The sequence below is a fragment of the Brassica napus genome, chromosome C7 (assembly GCF_020379485.1).
Source record: "Brassica napus cultivar Da-Ae chromosome C7, Da-Ae, whole genome shotgun sequence".
NCBI lineage: Eukaryota > Viridiplantae > Streptophyta > Magnoliopsida > Brassicales > Brassicaceae > Brassica > Brassica napus.
The window spans coordinates 54,395,137-54,413,335 of NC_063450.1; the positions used below are offsets into that span (position 1 = coordinate 54,395,137).

General features: G+C 38.7%; 2 protein-coding genes across 2 annotated transcripts; both read right to left on the reverse strand.

Moving 5' to 3' along the window:
* Positions 1-344: 344 nt before the first annotated feature.
* BNAC07G46820D (probable E3 ubiquitin-protein ligase EDA40) lies at positions 345-2,718 on the reverse strand. The gene is made up of 2 exons (XM_013848068.3): positions 2,213-2,718; positions 345-2,135 (listed from the first exon to the last, which is right to left on the reverse strand). Exons 1-2 carry the CDS (start codon positions 2,582-2,584, stop codon positions 450-452), a joined length of 2,058 nt encoding a protein of 685 aa, XP_013703522.2. The 5' UTR covers positions 2,585-2,718; the 3' UTR covers positions 345-449.
* An 11,340-nt stretch (positions 2,719-14,058) lies between these two features.
* Positions 14,059-17,020, reverse strand: LOC106408628 (glycine-rich domain-containing protein 2-like). Its single transcript, XM_013849363.3, has 5 exons — positions 16,794-17,020; positions 16,576-16,696; positions 16,068-16,307; positions 14,763-15,986; positions 14,059-14,675 (listed from the first exon to the last, which is right to left on the reverse strand). Exons 1-5 carry the CDS (start codon positions 16,955-16,957, stop codon positions 14,217-14,219), a joined length of 2,208 nt encoding a protein of 735 aa, XP_013704817.2. The 5' UTR covers positions 16,958-17,020; the 3' UTR covers positions 14,059-14,216.
* Between the last annotated feature and the right edge of the window lie 1,179 nt (positions 17,021-18,199).

The window sequence follows — 18,199 nt, forward strand, 5'->3', positions numbered from 1 at the left end:
GTGGTTGTACAAGTTAAAAGGTTAGACTATATCATCATGAGATCTCTTCAGTGTACAAAGTACATGAGACAAAAAGCAAAGACTAATTCCGCCGTTGCTAAAGAAAATATTTGTGACCCAATTTCACCTTTTTATATACAAAAAATGGAGCACCCACAAATTAAATAAGCCATATATCCAAACAAAAATAGTAAAATACCATTATTTCTGCATTTCACATCAACTAAAAAGTTAAAATAAAAATACTTCCTTTGACCCATTTACTTTTCATGAAATTACAGTCGGCCATCCATAGTGAATATATCCAAAACTAGTTTCAAAAGATTTGGTAAGACTCAATAATATGTTGCATATACCATTTTTTACCGTTCTATTTCTTTGTATCACTTCATTACATAACTTTATCTTAAAGAAAAAGAAATACAGAAACATCAAACCAGAAGAACGGACTAGAATCTAGCATTTTCAAACCCATGGAGGTCACTGACTCTGTTCATATGCTTCTTCATGATCGCCACCTTAGCCAATCTTTCAGCCGCTCTCCAAGCTGAAGTTGGTGTCAACGGCTCAGTCTTCTGAGCCACAGGCTCTGGGCTCTTCACAGCCACGTGTCTACTACCTCTCACGCGGTTCAAATCTGCTATCTCAGTGTCCAAACCACGTAAGCACGCGTCACCGGGACTCAAGCCGTATTGCACCAGCAATGCTCGAGCTGACGTCAGCATTCGCTCAGCACCCGAGTAATCACTGGCTTCGGTCAGTCGCCGAGACTCTGCCACGGCTCTTGTGCTGACGTGGACGTTTCTGAGTCGTGCAATGTTCGCGTTGGAAGATGATCTGACGGCTGTAGGACGTGGTATCAGAAGCGCTCTATCATCCGAGTCCCTTGTTTCCTGAGTGGTTGGATCTACGTGGCGAGATCGGACGGTCATGATTCTGTGGGACTTGCCAGATGCAGGTGATTTTAGTTCCACCAACACTTCTCTTTCTTCTTCCCCGTACATGTCACCCAACCGAATGAGCCCGGATCCAAGCCAAATGGGTCGACCCGATAGCGAGTAAACCGACGTAATCTCTCCTTGACCGGATCCGGAAACCAACCCGAGCTGTAAAGTAAGATCCTGTACGGACACACTCAACAAACCTTTGATGCGTTTGGCAAACACGTCCTCCGGGATAACTTTGCTACACGCGCCGAGGTAAAGAGTGTGCGTTGGGATTTCTAACAGAGAGACGCGCGTGGACGACACGAAATCTGATTGGGCCTGATGGGCCGAATCCGTTAAGACGAAGATGGTGGCGAACAGATTTCTCTGCCGGCGATCCTCGATCACCTTAGCAGCCTTCTTAACAGCATCCTTCACGCTCATCCCCTCGCCGTCGCCGGAGATATCGTCGAGAATCCGACGAGCTACTCTCCTTCCGTTCGCCGTCATCCTTCGCAGCGGCGATAGACGCTTCGAGCTCGACGAGAACGAGACCATCGAGAGACGATCGTTCTCCCGGAGAGACGAAATCACCAGCCTCATCGCTCGCCTCACCGTCTCGATCTTGCTTCCGCCGACGTCGAGAACCGTTACTAAATCCACGGGAGGTCTGCGCCGCGACGCAGGCAACGGAGGAGATTTGATCTTCATCAGCACAGAGTACGTCTCGTAACTACCTTTTGCAACGGCCACAACCGCCGCTTCCGAAGACAGCTTGACGTCAACGGAATCAGTTAACCGTTTCTTTGACGTTAACGGTGACGGCGTGTTAACGAAGAAGCCTTTGAAACCGCCGTTATCTTCTTCTTCGTCGTCGTTTTCGTCTGATTCGAGTATGGTGTTGAAACCGGCAGGCGAGATCGGAGAGGAGATCAAAGGCTCGTCGTCGTTGTAGACTCTTAAGGACTTCTTGGACGATTCTCGGGTCCTGGATTCGGATCCGGATTCCGGGGATTTTAAGTCGTGGAGAAGTGAAGTCTCTCTCCACGAGGCGCCGCAGACGGGGCATGCGGCGAGTAGATTAAGATCACCGGCGCGTGAAGCGACGCACGGGAAATGAAAAGTGTGAGAGCACTCCGCCGTGAATATCGCCGTTCCTCTCCCTGCTTTCGCGCTCTGTAAGCAAATCCCACATCTGCTGCCGTTACTCTGCTCAAAACAAACAAACAGTGAATAAAAAAGAAGCTGATGACTATTTGTTTTTGAAGTTTGGGTTTGGTTCTTACTTTATTGAAACAGAGTCTTGATTTGAGGAGAGAGAAGCTCGCCGGAGATTTCGGCGACGAAGGGGAAGAAAGGCTGAGAAGAGACAGAGGGCTTCTGTTTCTCCTTGGCGTAGTCGCTGTCGGAGTTACGTCGCCGGAAGTTATGCACTGGAGATCGGGAAGAGACGGCGAGGAGGGAGTGGCAACGGCCGTAGCGCCCCAGCTCTGGCAACGAAGAGTGGGGCTAGCTGAATCGGGTCGGGTCTCGGACTTTGGAGTAGACGGGTTAGAGAAAAAACCGAACCTTGAAGTGGGTTTTGCCCGATCGTCAACTCTATCGTCTGTCTTTCTATGTTTGGAAATCCAAAACGTTCTTTTCAAACCGTTCATCATCTTCAAACTTCTTGTTTTGTCTTTTGTGAGAGGGAAAGAAAACGTTTTTGAGTTTTTAATGCGAAACGATGAAGGTTGAATTAATACAGAGAGTGGTGGTGGGAGAGACAAAGAACAGGAGAAAATGGTGGGGTTGAGTTTTTTTTTTTTTCTTATAAAAGCGGCCTTCATTTTTTCTTCTTTCATAATCAAAAGAATAGTGAAATTTAATTATTGGGATTATCAAGATATTTTGTTATTTTCAAGAAAATTAGAAAAGCTGTTAATTTTTAAAGTTACTGCTTGGCTTTGGTTTTCGTCTAACGTTCTTGGCTATATAGTCTGAGATCCGTCGGCGTTTCCCCAGGAGTAAATTTAAAAAACTCACCCTACGAGCCTACTGATGTAATTCTAGATCCGAATAACTGGTGTAGTTCACTGTAACTAGGATTAATATGGTTGATGGTACTCTTATTATATAATCGAGGTGTTGTAGTTAAAATATTGAAGATGAGATGAAATAAATTTACCACGCAGTCACATAAATTTCATATGTTATTTTAAAATCAGTTATGTCTATACAATTACGCGAATTTTTTTTGTTGCTATTTACTTATTCGAAGCTAGTGAATAGCTTTTTATTATCAGTATTTTAATGTGATGAATATGGTTGGATTTAAATGTGATGAGTAAAAGATACGGGAGCATCATAAATGAATGGAGAAGAAGATGATCTTTATTCAGAGAGACGCCTAAACCGTAGCAGCCTACATTACTGAGTATGTATGTACTCTCTACTTAAATTTTGTCGTAGCGAGTCGGTCCATTTTTATCTTTTATGCCTTTCTAGCACTTTTTCCATTTCGTCTTAGATGTTTTACGGCAGCTTTTAACGTACACATCGCATGCACTGATTCACACATGTATTTGGATGCTTCACGTGTTTTAATGTCTACGGTGTAAAACCTGAACTCAATGGTTATACATATATGTTACTTGATAACATTGTCTATTTCTTTTGACCAATATCAAACTTTTAGTCGTCAAAATAAATTATATGTAAACCATTTTTTGGCAACTACATAAGATTTATGTTCCTCGCCAAAAGGATGGGTGTCAGTGACACCGTTTGATATGTATAATATCTTGTCGTTTGAATGAATAATGTTGTTTAATTAAGAAAATTTGGAGGTATATAACATTTAGGACATAACAAAAGATACTGTTAGGACTTAGCACTAGATTTATCTTAGTACTCTAATTATTGTAAGTGTATAGTTAATTATCGCACATTCCCTATGTTTCAGAACATTTTGGTTGTTTCTTTCTTCTCCATGTGCCGCACCGAAAACATATACACTACCAAACTTCTATATAGTATGTTAATCCGAAGTGAAAACATATAATACATATGGTTTAAACATTACTACAGAAAGTCTCTTATACACGGAACTGTATAATTATAGACTACGGCTAACATACCATATTACCATTTACATTTTATCATCTTAAGACAATTAGTTTAGTAGAGTATTTATTATAGGTGATGATGTTTTTGCAGATTTAGAATGCTTCATGTTATGTAATCTTTTTTATTAATAGTTTCATTTGTTAGTTTGTTGTCGTTGTATATTCAAAGTTAATTTGGTATCAACATAAAAAAAATGAAAGACAATGAACCAGCAGAACAACCGTCCAAAAACTTCAATTAGAACCAGTTGAAACATTAATAATATTCACAACGGCATGCATAATTTATTTATCACAGCTACAAGTTCCAACAAACCTATTACATTGAATTTTAAATATATGGACTATACTCTTTCGACATGTGGATAAAGACTTATGGAATCGAATCATATACCTTGTAAATTATGATAATTAGTTTATCACTAAAAATAACCATCTTATACCATAATATAACATTTTAAACATTAGTTGAATTAATCTAAAGCGTCTAGGCGAGACGCACCGGTGGCCAGAGCGGACATGTAAATAAATTAACGTTTTCTTAACTCTAAACTTTTACTTAGCAAATATGCAAATTTGTGTGTGTGATTGAGCAAACCATTCTTGAGAAGCGTACTCATTCGTCGTTTTATGGCGATTGTTATAACAAATTGCAAATATTAAATGTGAATTAGGTTAATTGTTTGTTATGCTGGTAGAGAATTGAGATCAAACTCTACGGATATTAAATTCGAATTAGGTTTCCATTTATATATGATAAGTACCTATTAATTACAGAGTTGCAACTTGTTAAATTTATTCAAAAGCCAATGCATATGAGTGTTTTATACACTACGTGTTCTCCTTGCGGTTCTTACTTTTTATTCTCATGTTTTATTATAATTCATATAAATATTAAAAACAAGAGATAATCAAATCGTTGTAACTACATATGTTCACTAACGTCTGGATAAATTTGGCGAGTCGCATGTGGTTAAGTTTACACTAATGATCTGGATTTATCAAGAGCCACAAGAAGTCCCAGAACTCGAAGATAATATATATAGCAGTTAAACGGACCATTTTAATGTTCTTACGGCATCTCCAAACCAACACCATTTTTCTTCTATAATGAAGTAAAAGTAAACATAAAGTAAAAATTATTTCAATCCTATTCTATTTCTCACTTCATAATGAAATTTATTCTGTAAATAAAATAATCTATTTTTTATTTGTTCATTACTCCATTATAGAATGAAAAATAAAGTAGGGTTAAAACATTTTTACTCAATACTTACTTTTACTTTATTTTAGAAAAAAATGGAATTTTACCGATGCTATTAATAAATTTGATGACAGTAACTTCTTGCCATGTTATCTAAAATTTGATCCTAATTAACAGTTTTACATGATAGCTTCGCAAAAGGCGCTTTGTCTAGCGGTTTACTCTTCTCCCATGTAAACACTAGGCTTCCAAGTTGGATACTCGGATGGTTTCTAAGATTAATCTCTTAGAATTTTCTTAATAATATATAGAGTATTTGATGTCAAAAAAAATTAACAGACCAGAACGAGTCAGCTCTGGTGGTAAAGGGGTTGCGGCTGTAACTTCCGCCACCCGGGTTCGATTCGCGCTGGGAGGGACTATTTACATTGCTTGGGTTCCCGGCAAAGAAGTGAAAACACCTTTTTGAGAACATCAGGTGGCCTAGCGGCAGTACTGAATGTTTCTCACACACGACAACCCGAGGTCGCCAGTTCGATACTCGGGGGTAGCGGGGTGGAACTGGGTTAGCTAAAAAAAACCCTGCGTCAGGTGGGCTACGGCCAGTACTGAACGTGGGATACGGTTTCTGGCGAGGTGGCCCCTCGGGGTGAGCCCAGTCACTATAAAAAGTTCAACCTATGCAGTTTAGGAGAACATCAGGTGGCCTAGCGGCAGTACTGAATGTTTCTCACACACGACTACCCGAGGTCGCCAGTTCGATACTCGGGGGTAGCGGGGTGGAACTGGGTTAGCTAAAAAAAACCCTGCGTCAGGTGGGCTACGGCCAGTACTGAACGTGGGATACGGTTTCTGGCGAGGTGCCCCATCGGGGTGAGCCCAGTCACTATAAAAAGTTCAACCTATACAGTTTAAACCGGGCCTCGTGGTCTGGTGGTAAAGGAACCTCGGCTGAGGTGCCCGCCATCACGACTTCGAGCCCCGGCCACATCGGATTTAACATCCCTTCCGTTGGGGCGCTGGACCCCCTACGGGGGGATAGTTGGGAATGTGGCTGCCCAGATACCAGAGTTATCAAAAAAAAAAAAAAAATTAACAGTTTTACATTTATTAAAAAAACTTTTGAGTTGAGGTAGAGGAGCCGTGCGGCACGTGATATGCATGAGAAGGTGCAAGATACTAAATATAGGTTTTTGGGAGACGAAGACGATCTTTTCTATCGACGAAACTTTCTCTACCCGGACCAGTTACTTTCTTAACTATTTACTCACTTTACGTTAAATATAATTTTATTGCCCGAAATTCAAAACCTAAAAACTGGCGTCTCTGTCACTGTGTATTATTAAGTGTTAACATTGCTTAGACTTCATGTGTACTGTATATTATCAAGTGTCATTGCTTAGACGGTTAGACCTCATGCATGTGGGTTCATTGTACTGGTAACAACGAGTATACTGTATACATTAATATGATTTATTCGAATTAAAGTTGCACAAACACAAAGATTATAAGAACTTCTCTTCTTATTAGATTTAGAAACTCTCTCAAAACTAAACCTTTCAATGTGTTTCTCTTGATGGAACATCTCTCCATGAGAACTCTTTATATAGGAAGAAGCTACATCTTTTCCTAATAATAATATGGAAACATTCCTAAGCTCGATATGTTTTCCTTTTTCCTTAACCCATCAAACTTCACTTTAATGAGTTAACTTGCTCCTCAAGTTAATTGGAATTATCCAACATTCTCCCCCTTAATTCCAACTTGAATCTTAGGTATGTTGATCTTCTTAACTCCGATGAACTTGTGTATTGCTTCGAACTTGATCCTTGCCAATGGCTTAGTGAGTATGTATGCCTTCTGTTCCACTCTAGGTACGTGCTTCACTTCGATAAAGTCGAACTCCACACATTCTCGAATGAAATGGTACTTCGAGAGTATGTGTTTGCTTCTACCGTGAAACACCGGGTTCTTGGTGAGGGCTATCGCTGACTTGTTGTCAATCTTCAACACGACCTTCTTGTCTTCTTTGTTCATGATCTCGACCATCAACTCCTTTAACCAAATTGCTTGTTTTGCAGCTTCCGTAGCTGTCATGAACTCCGCCTCACATGAAGAGAGTGCCACTGTGGGTTGCTTGCACGATGTCCACGTGATCGGCGATGTTCCTAGGTAGAACATAAACCCTGTAGTGCTTCTTCCATCATCAACGTCTATGTTATGGATGCTGTCACTGTAACCTGTAATCTCCGTTGTTCCATCCCGTTTGAAGAAGAGACCATACTCTGTAGTGCCCTTTATGTATCGTATTAGATGCTTCACTGCTTATCCATGACTCTCTCTTGGACTCTGCATATATCTGCTTAATACACCAACCGAAAACGCCAAGTCCGGTCGTGTATGAAGAAGATACCTTAAGCATCCTATGATGCTTTGATACGATGTTGCATCAATCTCAGGCTCCTCCTCTGCCTTTGATACTTTCAAACTCGTGTGCATCGGAACATGAGTATAGTTACATGACTCCATCTTCGTCTTGACAAGTATACCTTGCGCGTATCCTTCTTGTTTGATGTGAATGCCATCAGCTCCTTGCGTTACTTCTATACCAAGATAGTATGTAAGCTTCCCGAGGTCTGACATCTCAAATCTTCTTGACATATCATCTTTGAATTGCTTGATAACGTTGAGTGAAGTCCCTGTTACAAACAAGTCATCAACGTATATAGCTATGATCAGAAGCTCCCCCTTCTGTTTCTTTTGATATACCGCAGGTTCCTTGGTGCACTTCGTGAACTCCATCTCCTTGAGAACACGATCGAGTTTGATGTTCCAAGCTCTCGGAGTTTGACGCAAACCGTATAGTGCTTTGCTAAGTTTGTACACATGATCCTCCTTTCCTTTCTCCACAAAGCCTTCTGGTTGAGTAACGTATACATCCTCATTTAAGTCTCCATTCATGAACGCAGTTTTCACATCTAAGTGATGGATCTCCCATCCATTAGTTGCTGCTAACGCCAAGAGTAGTCGTATGGTTTCTATCCGAGCAACTGGTGCAAATACTTCGTCGAAGTCTATGCCTTGTTGTTGCACATAACCTTTTGCAACTAGCCTTGCTTTGTATTTGATCACCGTTCCATCTGCATTCTTCTTGATCTTATAGATCCACTTCAAACCTATCGGTTTCACACCTGCCGGCTTCTTGACGAGCTTCCAGGTTTTGTTTTTGATGATAGATTCGATCTCTGCCTTCATTGCATCGATCCAAGCTTGTATTACTGCAGCTTCGATGTAACTTTCTGGTTCACCATCGATGTTGAGCAAGAGTCTGCCACCTTCAAATTCAGCAAGTAGGATGTAATCATCGAACCGCTTTGGTTTTCTGATGTTACGACGACCATATCTTGATGTTACATGCGGGGCTTGGTTTGCATCGTTGTTCTCTACTACTTGCTCTTGTTCATCTGCGTCTACAGCTTCTTCTTCTTCATTATTGTTTTGCTCTTCGTGGTGTTGGTGATCTTGATGCTCATCACCATCTCCTTCTTCTGTAACATCAATATGAGGAAGCTTAAATGATCCTGGTTCTTCGTCTACGTTTGTTGATAGTGTGGACCAATCCCAACTTTTCTTCTCGTCAAAGATTACATCTCTACTAACAACTATCTTCTTCGCGACCGGATCATAGAGTCTGTAAGCTTTTGAGCCGGGCTCTGTGCCTAGGTTGATCACCATCCTTGATCGATCATCCAGCTTCTTGAGATGAGGACTGTTGATTTTTGCAAAGCTACACATCCAAAGACCCTTAGATGCTCAATGTTCGGTTTCTTAACATACAAGCTTTCGTATGGAGTCTTGTCTTCCAAAGCCTTTGTAGCAATGCGGTTTATGAGATACGTTGAATGACGTACTGCTTCTCCCCATAGCTGATTAGGTATCTTCATAGCTTTCATCAAACTTCTAGTCATCTCCATTAGTGTTCTATTTCTTCTCTCAACCACACCGTTTTGTTGCGGTGTATACGGTGCGGTGAGATGTCTAGTTACACCGTTTACTTCACAAAAACGAATGAACTCAGAAGATGTGAACTCTCCTCCTCTATCGGTGAGAAAAGTCTTGAGTTGTAGCTTCGTTTGATTCTCCACGTACTCCTTGAACTTTTTGAACCGATCGAACACTTCACTCTTCTCTCTTAGCAGCATCGTCCACATATATCTTGAGTAATCATCAATTAAGACAAATACATATCTATTGTTTGCTGGTGTTGATGGTGATATCAGACCACACAAGTCACCATGTACCAACTCCAATGCGTGTGATGCTCGATACTTTGCTTTAGGCGGGAAAGACTTCCGAGTCTTCCCAACTAAGCAGGCGCTGCACACATCTTTCTCGTGTATCACCTGAGGCATCCCTACTACCATCTCTTTGTCTACCATATTCTTCATGACTCCAAAGTTCACATGTCCTAGCCGTGCATGCCACGTCCATGTAACATCATTTTCTTGTATTTGAAGACACTTCGGATATTCAACCTCCATTGGCGTCTTGTACAATCGGTTTGGTTGCCTTGCGACTTGTACTAATAGCCTTCCACGGGGATCTTTCAGCATCAGTAAGTCTTCTTTCATATTGACCTCACAACCCATCTCGGTTGCTTGTCCAAGACTTATGATATTGTGTTTAAGACTTGGGATGTAGTAGATATCTTTGAGTGCTCTTCTCTCCCCTGTTTTTCTGATGAACGTGATCGAACCTTTCCCAACAATCTCGACGTTTGATCCATCACCGAATTTGACTTTGCCTTTGATGCTATCATCTAGGTTTGAGAAGAACTCTCTCTTGCCTGTCATATGGTTACTTGCACCATTGTCAAGGTACCGTATACTCGTATTTCCATCGCATTCATCAAACCTCTTAGGAAACACTCTCTCTTCGTTGAGGAATACTACTTCATGCATATATAATGCATCCGCTTCTTGTGTTTCCGTTAGGTTAGCTTCTTCTCTTGGTCGTGTAGGACAATGTGACACGAAGTGCCCCATCTTGTCGCATCGCCAACATCTAACCTTAGAGTAGTCCTTCTTGGTCTTGTCTGAAGCTTCTCCTCCTTTGTTATGACCATCAGAAACATTAGACCTTCCTTGTCCTCTTCCTCTTCCACCATAACCTCTACCTATGCCTCTTCCTCGCGAGTTGTTATGGCTTCCACCACCTTGCATATCATTCTTTCCAAACATGAGCTTCGATTGACCTTCATCTTGGGTTTCTTCTTTGATGCGTTCTTCGAAAGCCTTCAATCTCCCAACAATGTCTTCGAATCCCGTTGAATTTAGATCCAGCACTTGTTCTAACGAAGCTACGATGTGAATGAACTTCGTTCTTGGAAGTCCCTTCAGAAACTTCTTTACCAGCTTTGATGCTTCCATTATCTTTCCTAACGCGGCTGCTCTCGATGCTAAGCCTGAAAGTTTTCCTGCGTAGTCATCCACCGTGTCTGTGTCTGTCATCTTCAGTTTGTCGAACTCAGACATCAAAGTTTGTAACCTTGCTTCTCTCACGCGATCAGCACCTAGGTTACGGGATTTGATAGCTTCCCAAATCTTCTTCGATGTATCATGTTCTCCAATCTGAAGTATTAGCACCTCCGGGACTGATTGAAAGATTAGAGCAATCGCCATATTGTTCTTCTTTGCATCGTTACTCCCTGGATCAATTGTATCCCAAACTTCGTATAAACGAAGCATCACTTTCATTCGCATCGACCATACGGTGTAGTTGGTCGATGTTAGCATCGGACATCGTATGTCCTTCTTCATCTCAAGACCTTTATCACGTGCTTGAGAATCGTCTCCCATGTTTTGATCGAAGTTACAACTCCTCTTGTAAACGACCTTCGAAAGCTAGAGTTCTGATACCAATTAAAGTTGCACAAACACAAAGATTATAAGAACTTTTCTTCTTATTAGATTTAGAAACTCTCTCAAAACTAAACCTTTCAATGTGTTTCTCTTGATGGAACATCTCTCCATGAGAACTCTTTATATAGAAAGAAGCTACATATTTTCCTAAGGGCGAAGCTACATCTTTTCCTAATAATAATATGGAAACATTCCTAAGCTCGATATGTTTTCTTTTTTCCTTAATCCATCAAACTTCACTTTAATGAATTAACTTCACTCCTCAAGTTAATTGGAATTATCCAACATCGTTTTTTCTGTGACCAAATATTTCTAGCCTAACTCTTAATCTAACAGATAAAAAAAACCTTGCTTCCATCCAACAAACTCATATAAAAATATACTCAACTCTTCTTTAATCGTTACAAAAGAGTTCGACTATAAAATGTCGTTTTAAGCTATGTGTGTTTTCTGTTTATTAAAGTGAGCTATGTTATTTAGCAAAAAAAAAAAAAAAAAAAATGAAGCTATGTTATGTTTCACTATGACCAAGTGTATGCAGGTACATATCCAAAATTAAATCTTACGGGAGATAAAACAAATAAGTTAATGGGTACCCATTTGCATATCATATATTCTTTAAAAAAATTATATTATATTATTAATAAATCCATGGTATGAATCGATTACAAAATTACATCAAAGAACCTGTTTCTAAACTCAACGTATTAAACTTTTCTTACATAAATCTACTGGTGCGATCCACCTAACGGCGAGCTAATGTCGTTTTCAACCGGAGGAGACCTAACTTGTGAAGAGAGTTACCCGCATTGCCGGTACTTCCCGAATCTAGGAGACTGTACAATTATCTTAGTTAGTCTTCCAACCAGAGCAGCTGAAAAACAAAATTTTCGGCAATCAAGAATTTAATCCTATCAGTCGACTTTACAATATCAGGATAACGGGGAAGGGAGAAGGGCACTCAACATTTGCATCCTATGTTTGTGTATATATATATATATATATATATTTTTTTTTTTTGTCAACTCTATGTTTGTGTATATATATATGCATAAACAAAAAAAAATAATGAATGAATGTTCTTATATAGGTTGTATATATCTATATGTTATTGATTTTTTTGTCATATAATCTGTGTATATAAGCAATTATTAGAAACATTTTATCCTATCATTTTTTCCATTGACCAAAACTTCAATGAGATTTTGTACACCATTATGTAGAGAATAGAGATCATAAGATTGAGTCGCGTGAGATTATTTAAATCATATCCTTCTCATTACGTATTTAATTAATGGATTTGACCAAAATAATCATCGACCTTTTGATTTTTACAAAAGAGACTTACATTTCGTGAGTCTTACTACTAGCTAGGATCAATCAAAATCTTGTACTTTATACAAAAAATAATAATTAATTAACATGTCCTATCCCAATGCGTAATTTATATATTATAATGTAGGGTTACGCGTAATTAAACACTACACATGTAACGCAAGCAAAGAGGCCACAAGAGGGCATGTTTGCCTCGGTTTACTTGGACATTTTTTTTTTTTATATAATGTTTTTTCTTTCGTAATAATAATTTCCTCGTATATTTGAGTTTAATTTGTATATGTTAATAGCTTGTAAAGTACATAAAGTTAAAATTTAAACTAATCTCATAAAACGCTACCAAGCACGTCTTAATAATTCTCATACCTCGACTAAACTGTAAATCGCTATACACCAAACAATCTAGCTCTGCAAGTTGAATCTTCTGCTATTAACCAAAACTTCAAATTTTATGTGTTTTCTCCATATTCTCACAATCAATAATTAAATCAAGATTTGGTGAACATCATAACCACCATATGTTGACCCTGAACATATAATTTCGACACTTAACAACAATAATGTATATATATGTTATACGAATTAAAGTTATGCTATATAATATTAGTTTCTGTCGGTATGCTCAATTCAAGAGAATGATTTGTAATGACTAATGAGTAATGATGAATACATGGAGCCTCTTTTGTATTTGTATAACTAAAAATGCTACTAATTTACTATAAACATAGCTTAAGGGTTCAGAAAAGGTTTCGGGAGACGAAGCATATGGTGGGTTGGACCGATTATGTTTAAAACCAAGTTGACCAAAAAAAAAGATTAATGTTGTGTGGTCCGTTATTTTACCACAAACCATAAACCATCAACAACTCTTTCTTAATACCTCATATTCATAATTGAGTGTACTTTATCTGACTGGGCTCATATCAGAATTATCATGTTCTTTTCTTTTGATCTTGATGTGCTGCTAATGGATTCAAATTTTGGTATTTTCAGGAGATCATTTGACTTCATATTCTTAGTTATTGTCTTGTGTATTTGTACGAAACGAAAATTTCTTTTAATGTGAACAGTTTTTATATGTAAAATAACTTATTTGAATGCCAACAAATTGCTACAAAAAAAAAAAGAATGCAAACAAACAAAAGTGAGAGATTATCATTATACATAAAATTTAAGAAATGTTATACTGTAAAGGATATTTCACCAGTTGTATCACACTCACATTTAGTGAAAAAATTGAAGGTTAAATTAATATTTCAATTCCAAATTACTATTAAGAAAACTGTTCATCTATTGGCTATATTTTCCAATTCCAAAATACTCTTCACTTATGCTGAAAAAATGTTCATTGTTATCCAAACACTATTCTAAGATAATGCCTCACTAAAACTCTAACGCAGACTAGGCTCGCCTGGGACGAGACTATTCAGGCAGTTTGGGTTCAGGTTCATTGCTGCTGCTTGCTTGACGAGTTTTGCTCTGATCATTCTATGATATTCATATTATAAAGTTTTATATTTGTAATCCCTCTTAAGAAAATCTCTACATCTGAAGAACAATATATATATGCATCGTTTAACTATATATGTTTTATTACAACTTGTAAATATTTAAAAGAAAAGAAAACACATAACAACACATCTCATTAGTTTTATTATATTGTTAGTCCATTTGCTAACATCACATAGATATAACTTAATATCGCTCATCTTTATTTAAATAATCAAGCTGCAACTGCGTCGATGGGAGCTTCCGCTACTAATGATGGAACATTTTCATTGGTCATCATGTTACCACATCCTCCACCGCACCCACCGCATCCAGTGGAACCGCCAGTGCAGGAGCCGCCACCTGTGGTAACATTTTCATTGGTCATCATATTACCACATCTTCCACCGCCTCCTCCGCACCCACTGCCACTGCCACATCCTCCACATCCACCACAACCACCACAATGACCACCTTCTTCTTCCACCATGTTCCCACTGTTAAGCTCCTTGGACAAGCACCTAGCACCGCCATTGATCTTCACATGCATCATTGTTTCTTCTTCTAGCTTCACAGTTATTCCATTACCTTTCACTATGTCTTGATCAGCTCCACAAAAGCTTTCCTTCTTAAGAAGATCATTGAGTATGAAAGCAGATACTAATCCAGGCAAAACCAACCATTTCTCATTAGCCTGCATGCATATCCAAACAAACCCTAAGTCATAATAATAAGTAAACGAAATGCGTTTTGAGTTTCAAAGTTGCTAAATAAACGTTACCTCAAAAGAACCAAACTTCAAGTCTAGCAACCCCACAGCTTTACCATAAGGATGCTGCTTTGAGAATTCGACAGCTGTCAAGAAATCTTGCTCACTTCTTAGCTTTGCCCAATGTTTTGTCTCATACTCCAGCTTCCTTCCATAATAAACTTTCACCATTCTCACACCTAAAATCTCAAACACAGGACCATCAGGGTTGTTTGTTTGCTTAAGTGACCATTTTGCGTCAAGCAAAGACCAGACACACCCATCATAAGTTGCCAGAACAAGAGTTTCACCACTCGCTTTCACACCAATCACTTGTCTTGCATTGTTGTGGTTCCTCATATGGAGACTTATCACTTCTGTTTCTGTCTCATCAACAACTCGTGTGGAACTAGAGTCATTCAGAGATGGTCTTGCTTGAACCAAGTGGAGAACTGTCGGGCTACGAGTTGGTGGAGTGAAGGAGACAGCAACTCGTAGAGAGATGGCTTTTCCCCTTTGAACTGGTGTTGTTAACTCCAACCACTTCTCAACAGAGAGTCTAGTAACCGGAGAAAGAAACTCAGAAAGTGACAAAGAAGCAGAACCTAATAAGGTTTTAGACTTAGAAGACATTAGTTGGAAACTAAGCTCTCCTGTAGGTTCACACTTGAACATAGCAACTTGCCTTTCACCACAAGCCGTAAGCTTACGCTCAGTGTTAAACAGAGAATCAGGTTGTGTTTTGCTGAACACAACAAAGACATTTCCTTGATGAGTGTCTGGTAAGTTTTTGACCCCAACAATCTCCAAGACAACCTCAGTGACTTGCACCTCTGGAAACTTGATTGCATCCTCTTTCGAAGGTAACTTCTTTCCCAAGAAAATATAAGGAGAAGTTGTGACTGGCTTTGGGGTGTCACCTCGGTTCATAGCACCGGCTTTCCAATACCTTCGACCAAATGTTTCCTCCCACAGAGAAGTAGTTCCAGAGAAACCAGTGTCAAGCTTCTTACCTTTGCTACGGTCAGAGTCTGTATCATCATGCTCCAAGACATTACCAATCATCTTGGTCAAGTCCTTGCAGTAAGAGACAGCGTGGAGCTGGTGTGTGTGCCAGATAAGATCTATGTCGTAAGTCGGAACACAGAAAAGCTTAATGGAATTTTCTCTGTTTCTCTTGATCAAGTAAAGAAACGCTTTGTATCTAGCCACAGCTTCTTGTAGGAAGACTTCATTGTCTACATGAGCTCTTGATACCTGTAAGAAGAGATGCACAAACTATTAGAGAACCTTGCATTGCAAGAAAAGCGACCGTGAGCATTTTTTTTTTTTTTTTACCTGGTAGTAAAATGGACATTGCCTCTTGACAGCTGAAACAAGATCATAAGTGGTGGTGCGTTTCTCAAGAACTGGCTCTGAGATGGCCTTATCCAAGTCAAGGTCATAAGGCTCCATAGGGTACAATCTCTTCCATAGATTCTCAGTTTGTAAATTGCAGCTTCCATTTACGGAAGATAAAACGCCAGAATTGTCAAGGACTCTCCCATAGAGTTCCTCACAATCAGTCTTGTACCTCACCTGAAATGGTTAACAAAAAAAAAGGTTATATGTAACAACCTTGCTCCCGGAGAGTATATTTAAATTTTTTGGAACTAGTGTTTTAAACTTGGATAATGTGTAGAAATTTTGATAAGAACATTCTTATTGTAACACTAGTTAGTCTCAAATTTCATTACTAAAAGTATTTTTTTTTTTTTAGAATTTTGACGTGTTTTCAAAGATTTATAGGTAATGATGTTTTATAGATATCAGACCAAGAATTGAGATCATCAATATCAAGAGTTACCGGATTAAGCCTGTGGCAATGCCAAACCCATTCACAGTCAAGAGGAGGGACTAATGGTCCTTGGCAGGTCGAAGAAGACTCAGTGTAGTTTGCGAGCAAAGGAAGCCAGTAAGCATTGTATCTGAACAAGAACAAAAATCACCACGCTAGTCAAGTTTTGAAACAAGAACCATAATTTATTTAGATTCATCATAAGTAGAACCTAGCTGTGTTACCACCTGTAGATGGCTCTTTCAAGTGCAGGGCCGTCGTAGAGCCCCCGGTTCCGGTCAACAGTTCCGAGGAACTGAAGCTGTTGTTTGGATGCAGAGAAGAGGTCAACGCTTATCTCTATCTTCTGGGCTTCGAGCCACTTCAGTTCTTGATCCATTTCCTTGTCCATATCTTTCAAACTCTCACCTGCAGAAGAAGCTAACTCGAGTCGAGTTTGACAAGAGAAGTCTTCAAAAGCCGTTATTTATAGCGGTTTCTTGTTAACCAAGTCACTGTCCGTTTTATAATTTTGGTTTTTTTTTAATAATCTTACGAATATTATTAGCAGATTTCTTCTGTAATTAATTTTCAACATTTAATACATTATTTTATATCAAAGTAGCTTGCAGCGTTTATTTTATTTTATTTTTGTAAACATTTCCATGTTTGTTTTAAGAAGTTATTTTAACTTTAGGCATTGATTCATTCTACACAGAAGTTACGATTAAAATTTTACTTAGGTTTTACATTTATCAATTTAAACAAATTAGTGATTATCAAAATTAATAAAAAGAATTCTCAAAGGTGGAAATAACGTGACATGATCGCATCAATTGACCTTGGAGGAACAAAAAGCATGTTCATAGTTTTGCTGGACAATGTGGCCTTTTTTCAGTTTAAGAGTTCCACAAGTAATTCAATTAAAAAACACACTGCCTACAACATGACCAAGACTTCTTCTTTTTTTTTTAACTTATCTTTTGCATTTTAAGAAACTTTGATTCTAGTGGAAAATAACTCAGAAATCCACACAAGTAATTCAATTATATAATCTATCTTCAATTCTTCCTCATCCAGTAACATATATAGTCCTTCAATTTATATCGTAGTTTAGGAAAAGAGTAGCTGACCACCTCCTCCAATAACTGATCATTGATGCAGGCTATATATATATATATTTGTGTATCATAAAATAGAGTACATGTATCATCATCATCTAAGTTAGTTCTCAAACCCAATTGTTGGAAACTGCATAGCGAATTCTTCTACTTCATGACGCAGCTTGGCAATCTCTGATTGAATGGTTGAAGAAGATTCCATTGCTAACACAAAATCTTTCATCTTGGTTCCTGCTTTTTTAAAACACAACAAACGAGTTCTAGCATTTGTTTATATGAAAACCATAGAATCATTTGATCAGACAAATGAATCAACCCTGAGCTTCAGATTTGACTTTGAGAGCCAACTTCACAGCTTTGGCAAAGTCTTCCTCAACAAAACATCTGGAAGTGAGAGCAGGAGTACCTAATGGCAGAGAAATTTCAGGGAAAGGTTCCAAAATAAAAGCATAAGTAATTATTCTTTACCCATTCTGATTAACCATGGCAGAAACATCTCCAGGAACAGTGTTTTTGTTGGATGCAATGTGAAC

Bases quoted from the DNA above. Each gene is read 5' to 3' on its own strand.
- BNAC07G46820D (XM_013848068.3), bottom strand. From the start codon at position 2,584: ATGATGAACGGTTTGAAAAGAACGTTTTGGATTTCCAAACATAGAAAG. The intron at 2,136-2,212 runs GTAAGAACCAAA...TGTTTTGAGCAG, and splicing joins CAAGACTCTGTTTCAATAAA to AGTAACGGCAGCAGATGTGG.
- LOC106408628 (XM_013849363.3), bottom strand. From the start codon at position 16,957: ATGGACAAGGAAATGGATCAAGAACTGAAGTGGCTCGAAGCCCAGAAG. The intron at 16,308-16,575 runs GTAACTCTTGAT...TAACCATTTCAG, and splicing joins ATTGCCACAGGCTTAATCCG to GTGAGGTACAAGACTGATTG. The intron at 14,676-14,762 runs GTAACGTTTATT...ATATGCATGCAG, and splicing joins TGAAGTTTGGTTCTTTTGAG to GCTAATGAGAAATGGTTGGT.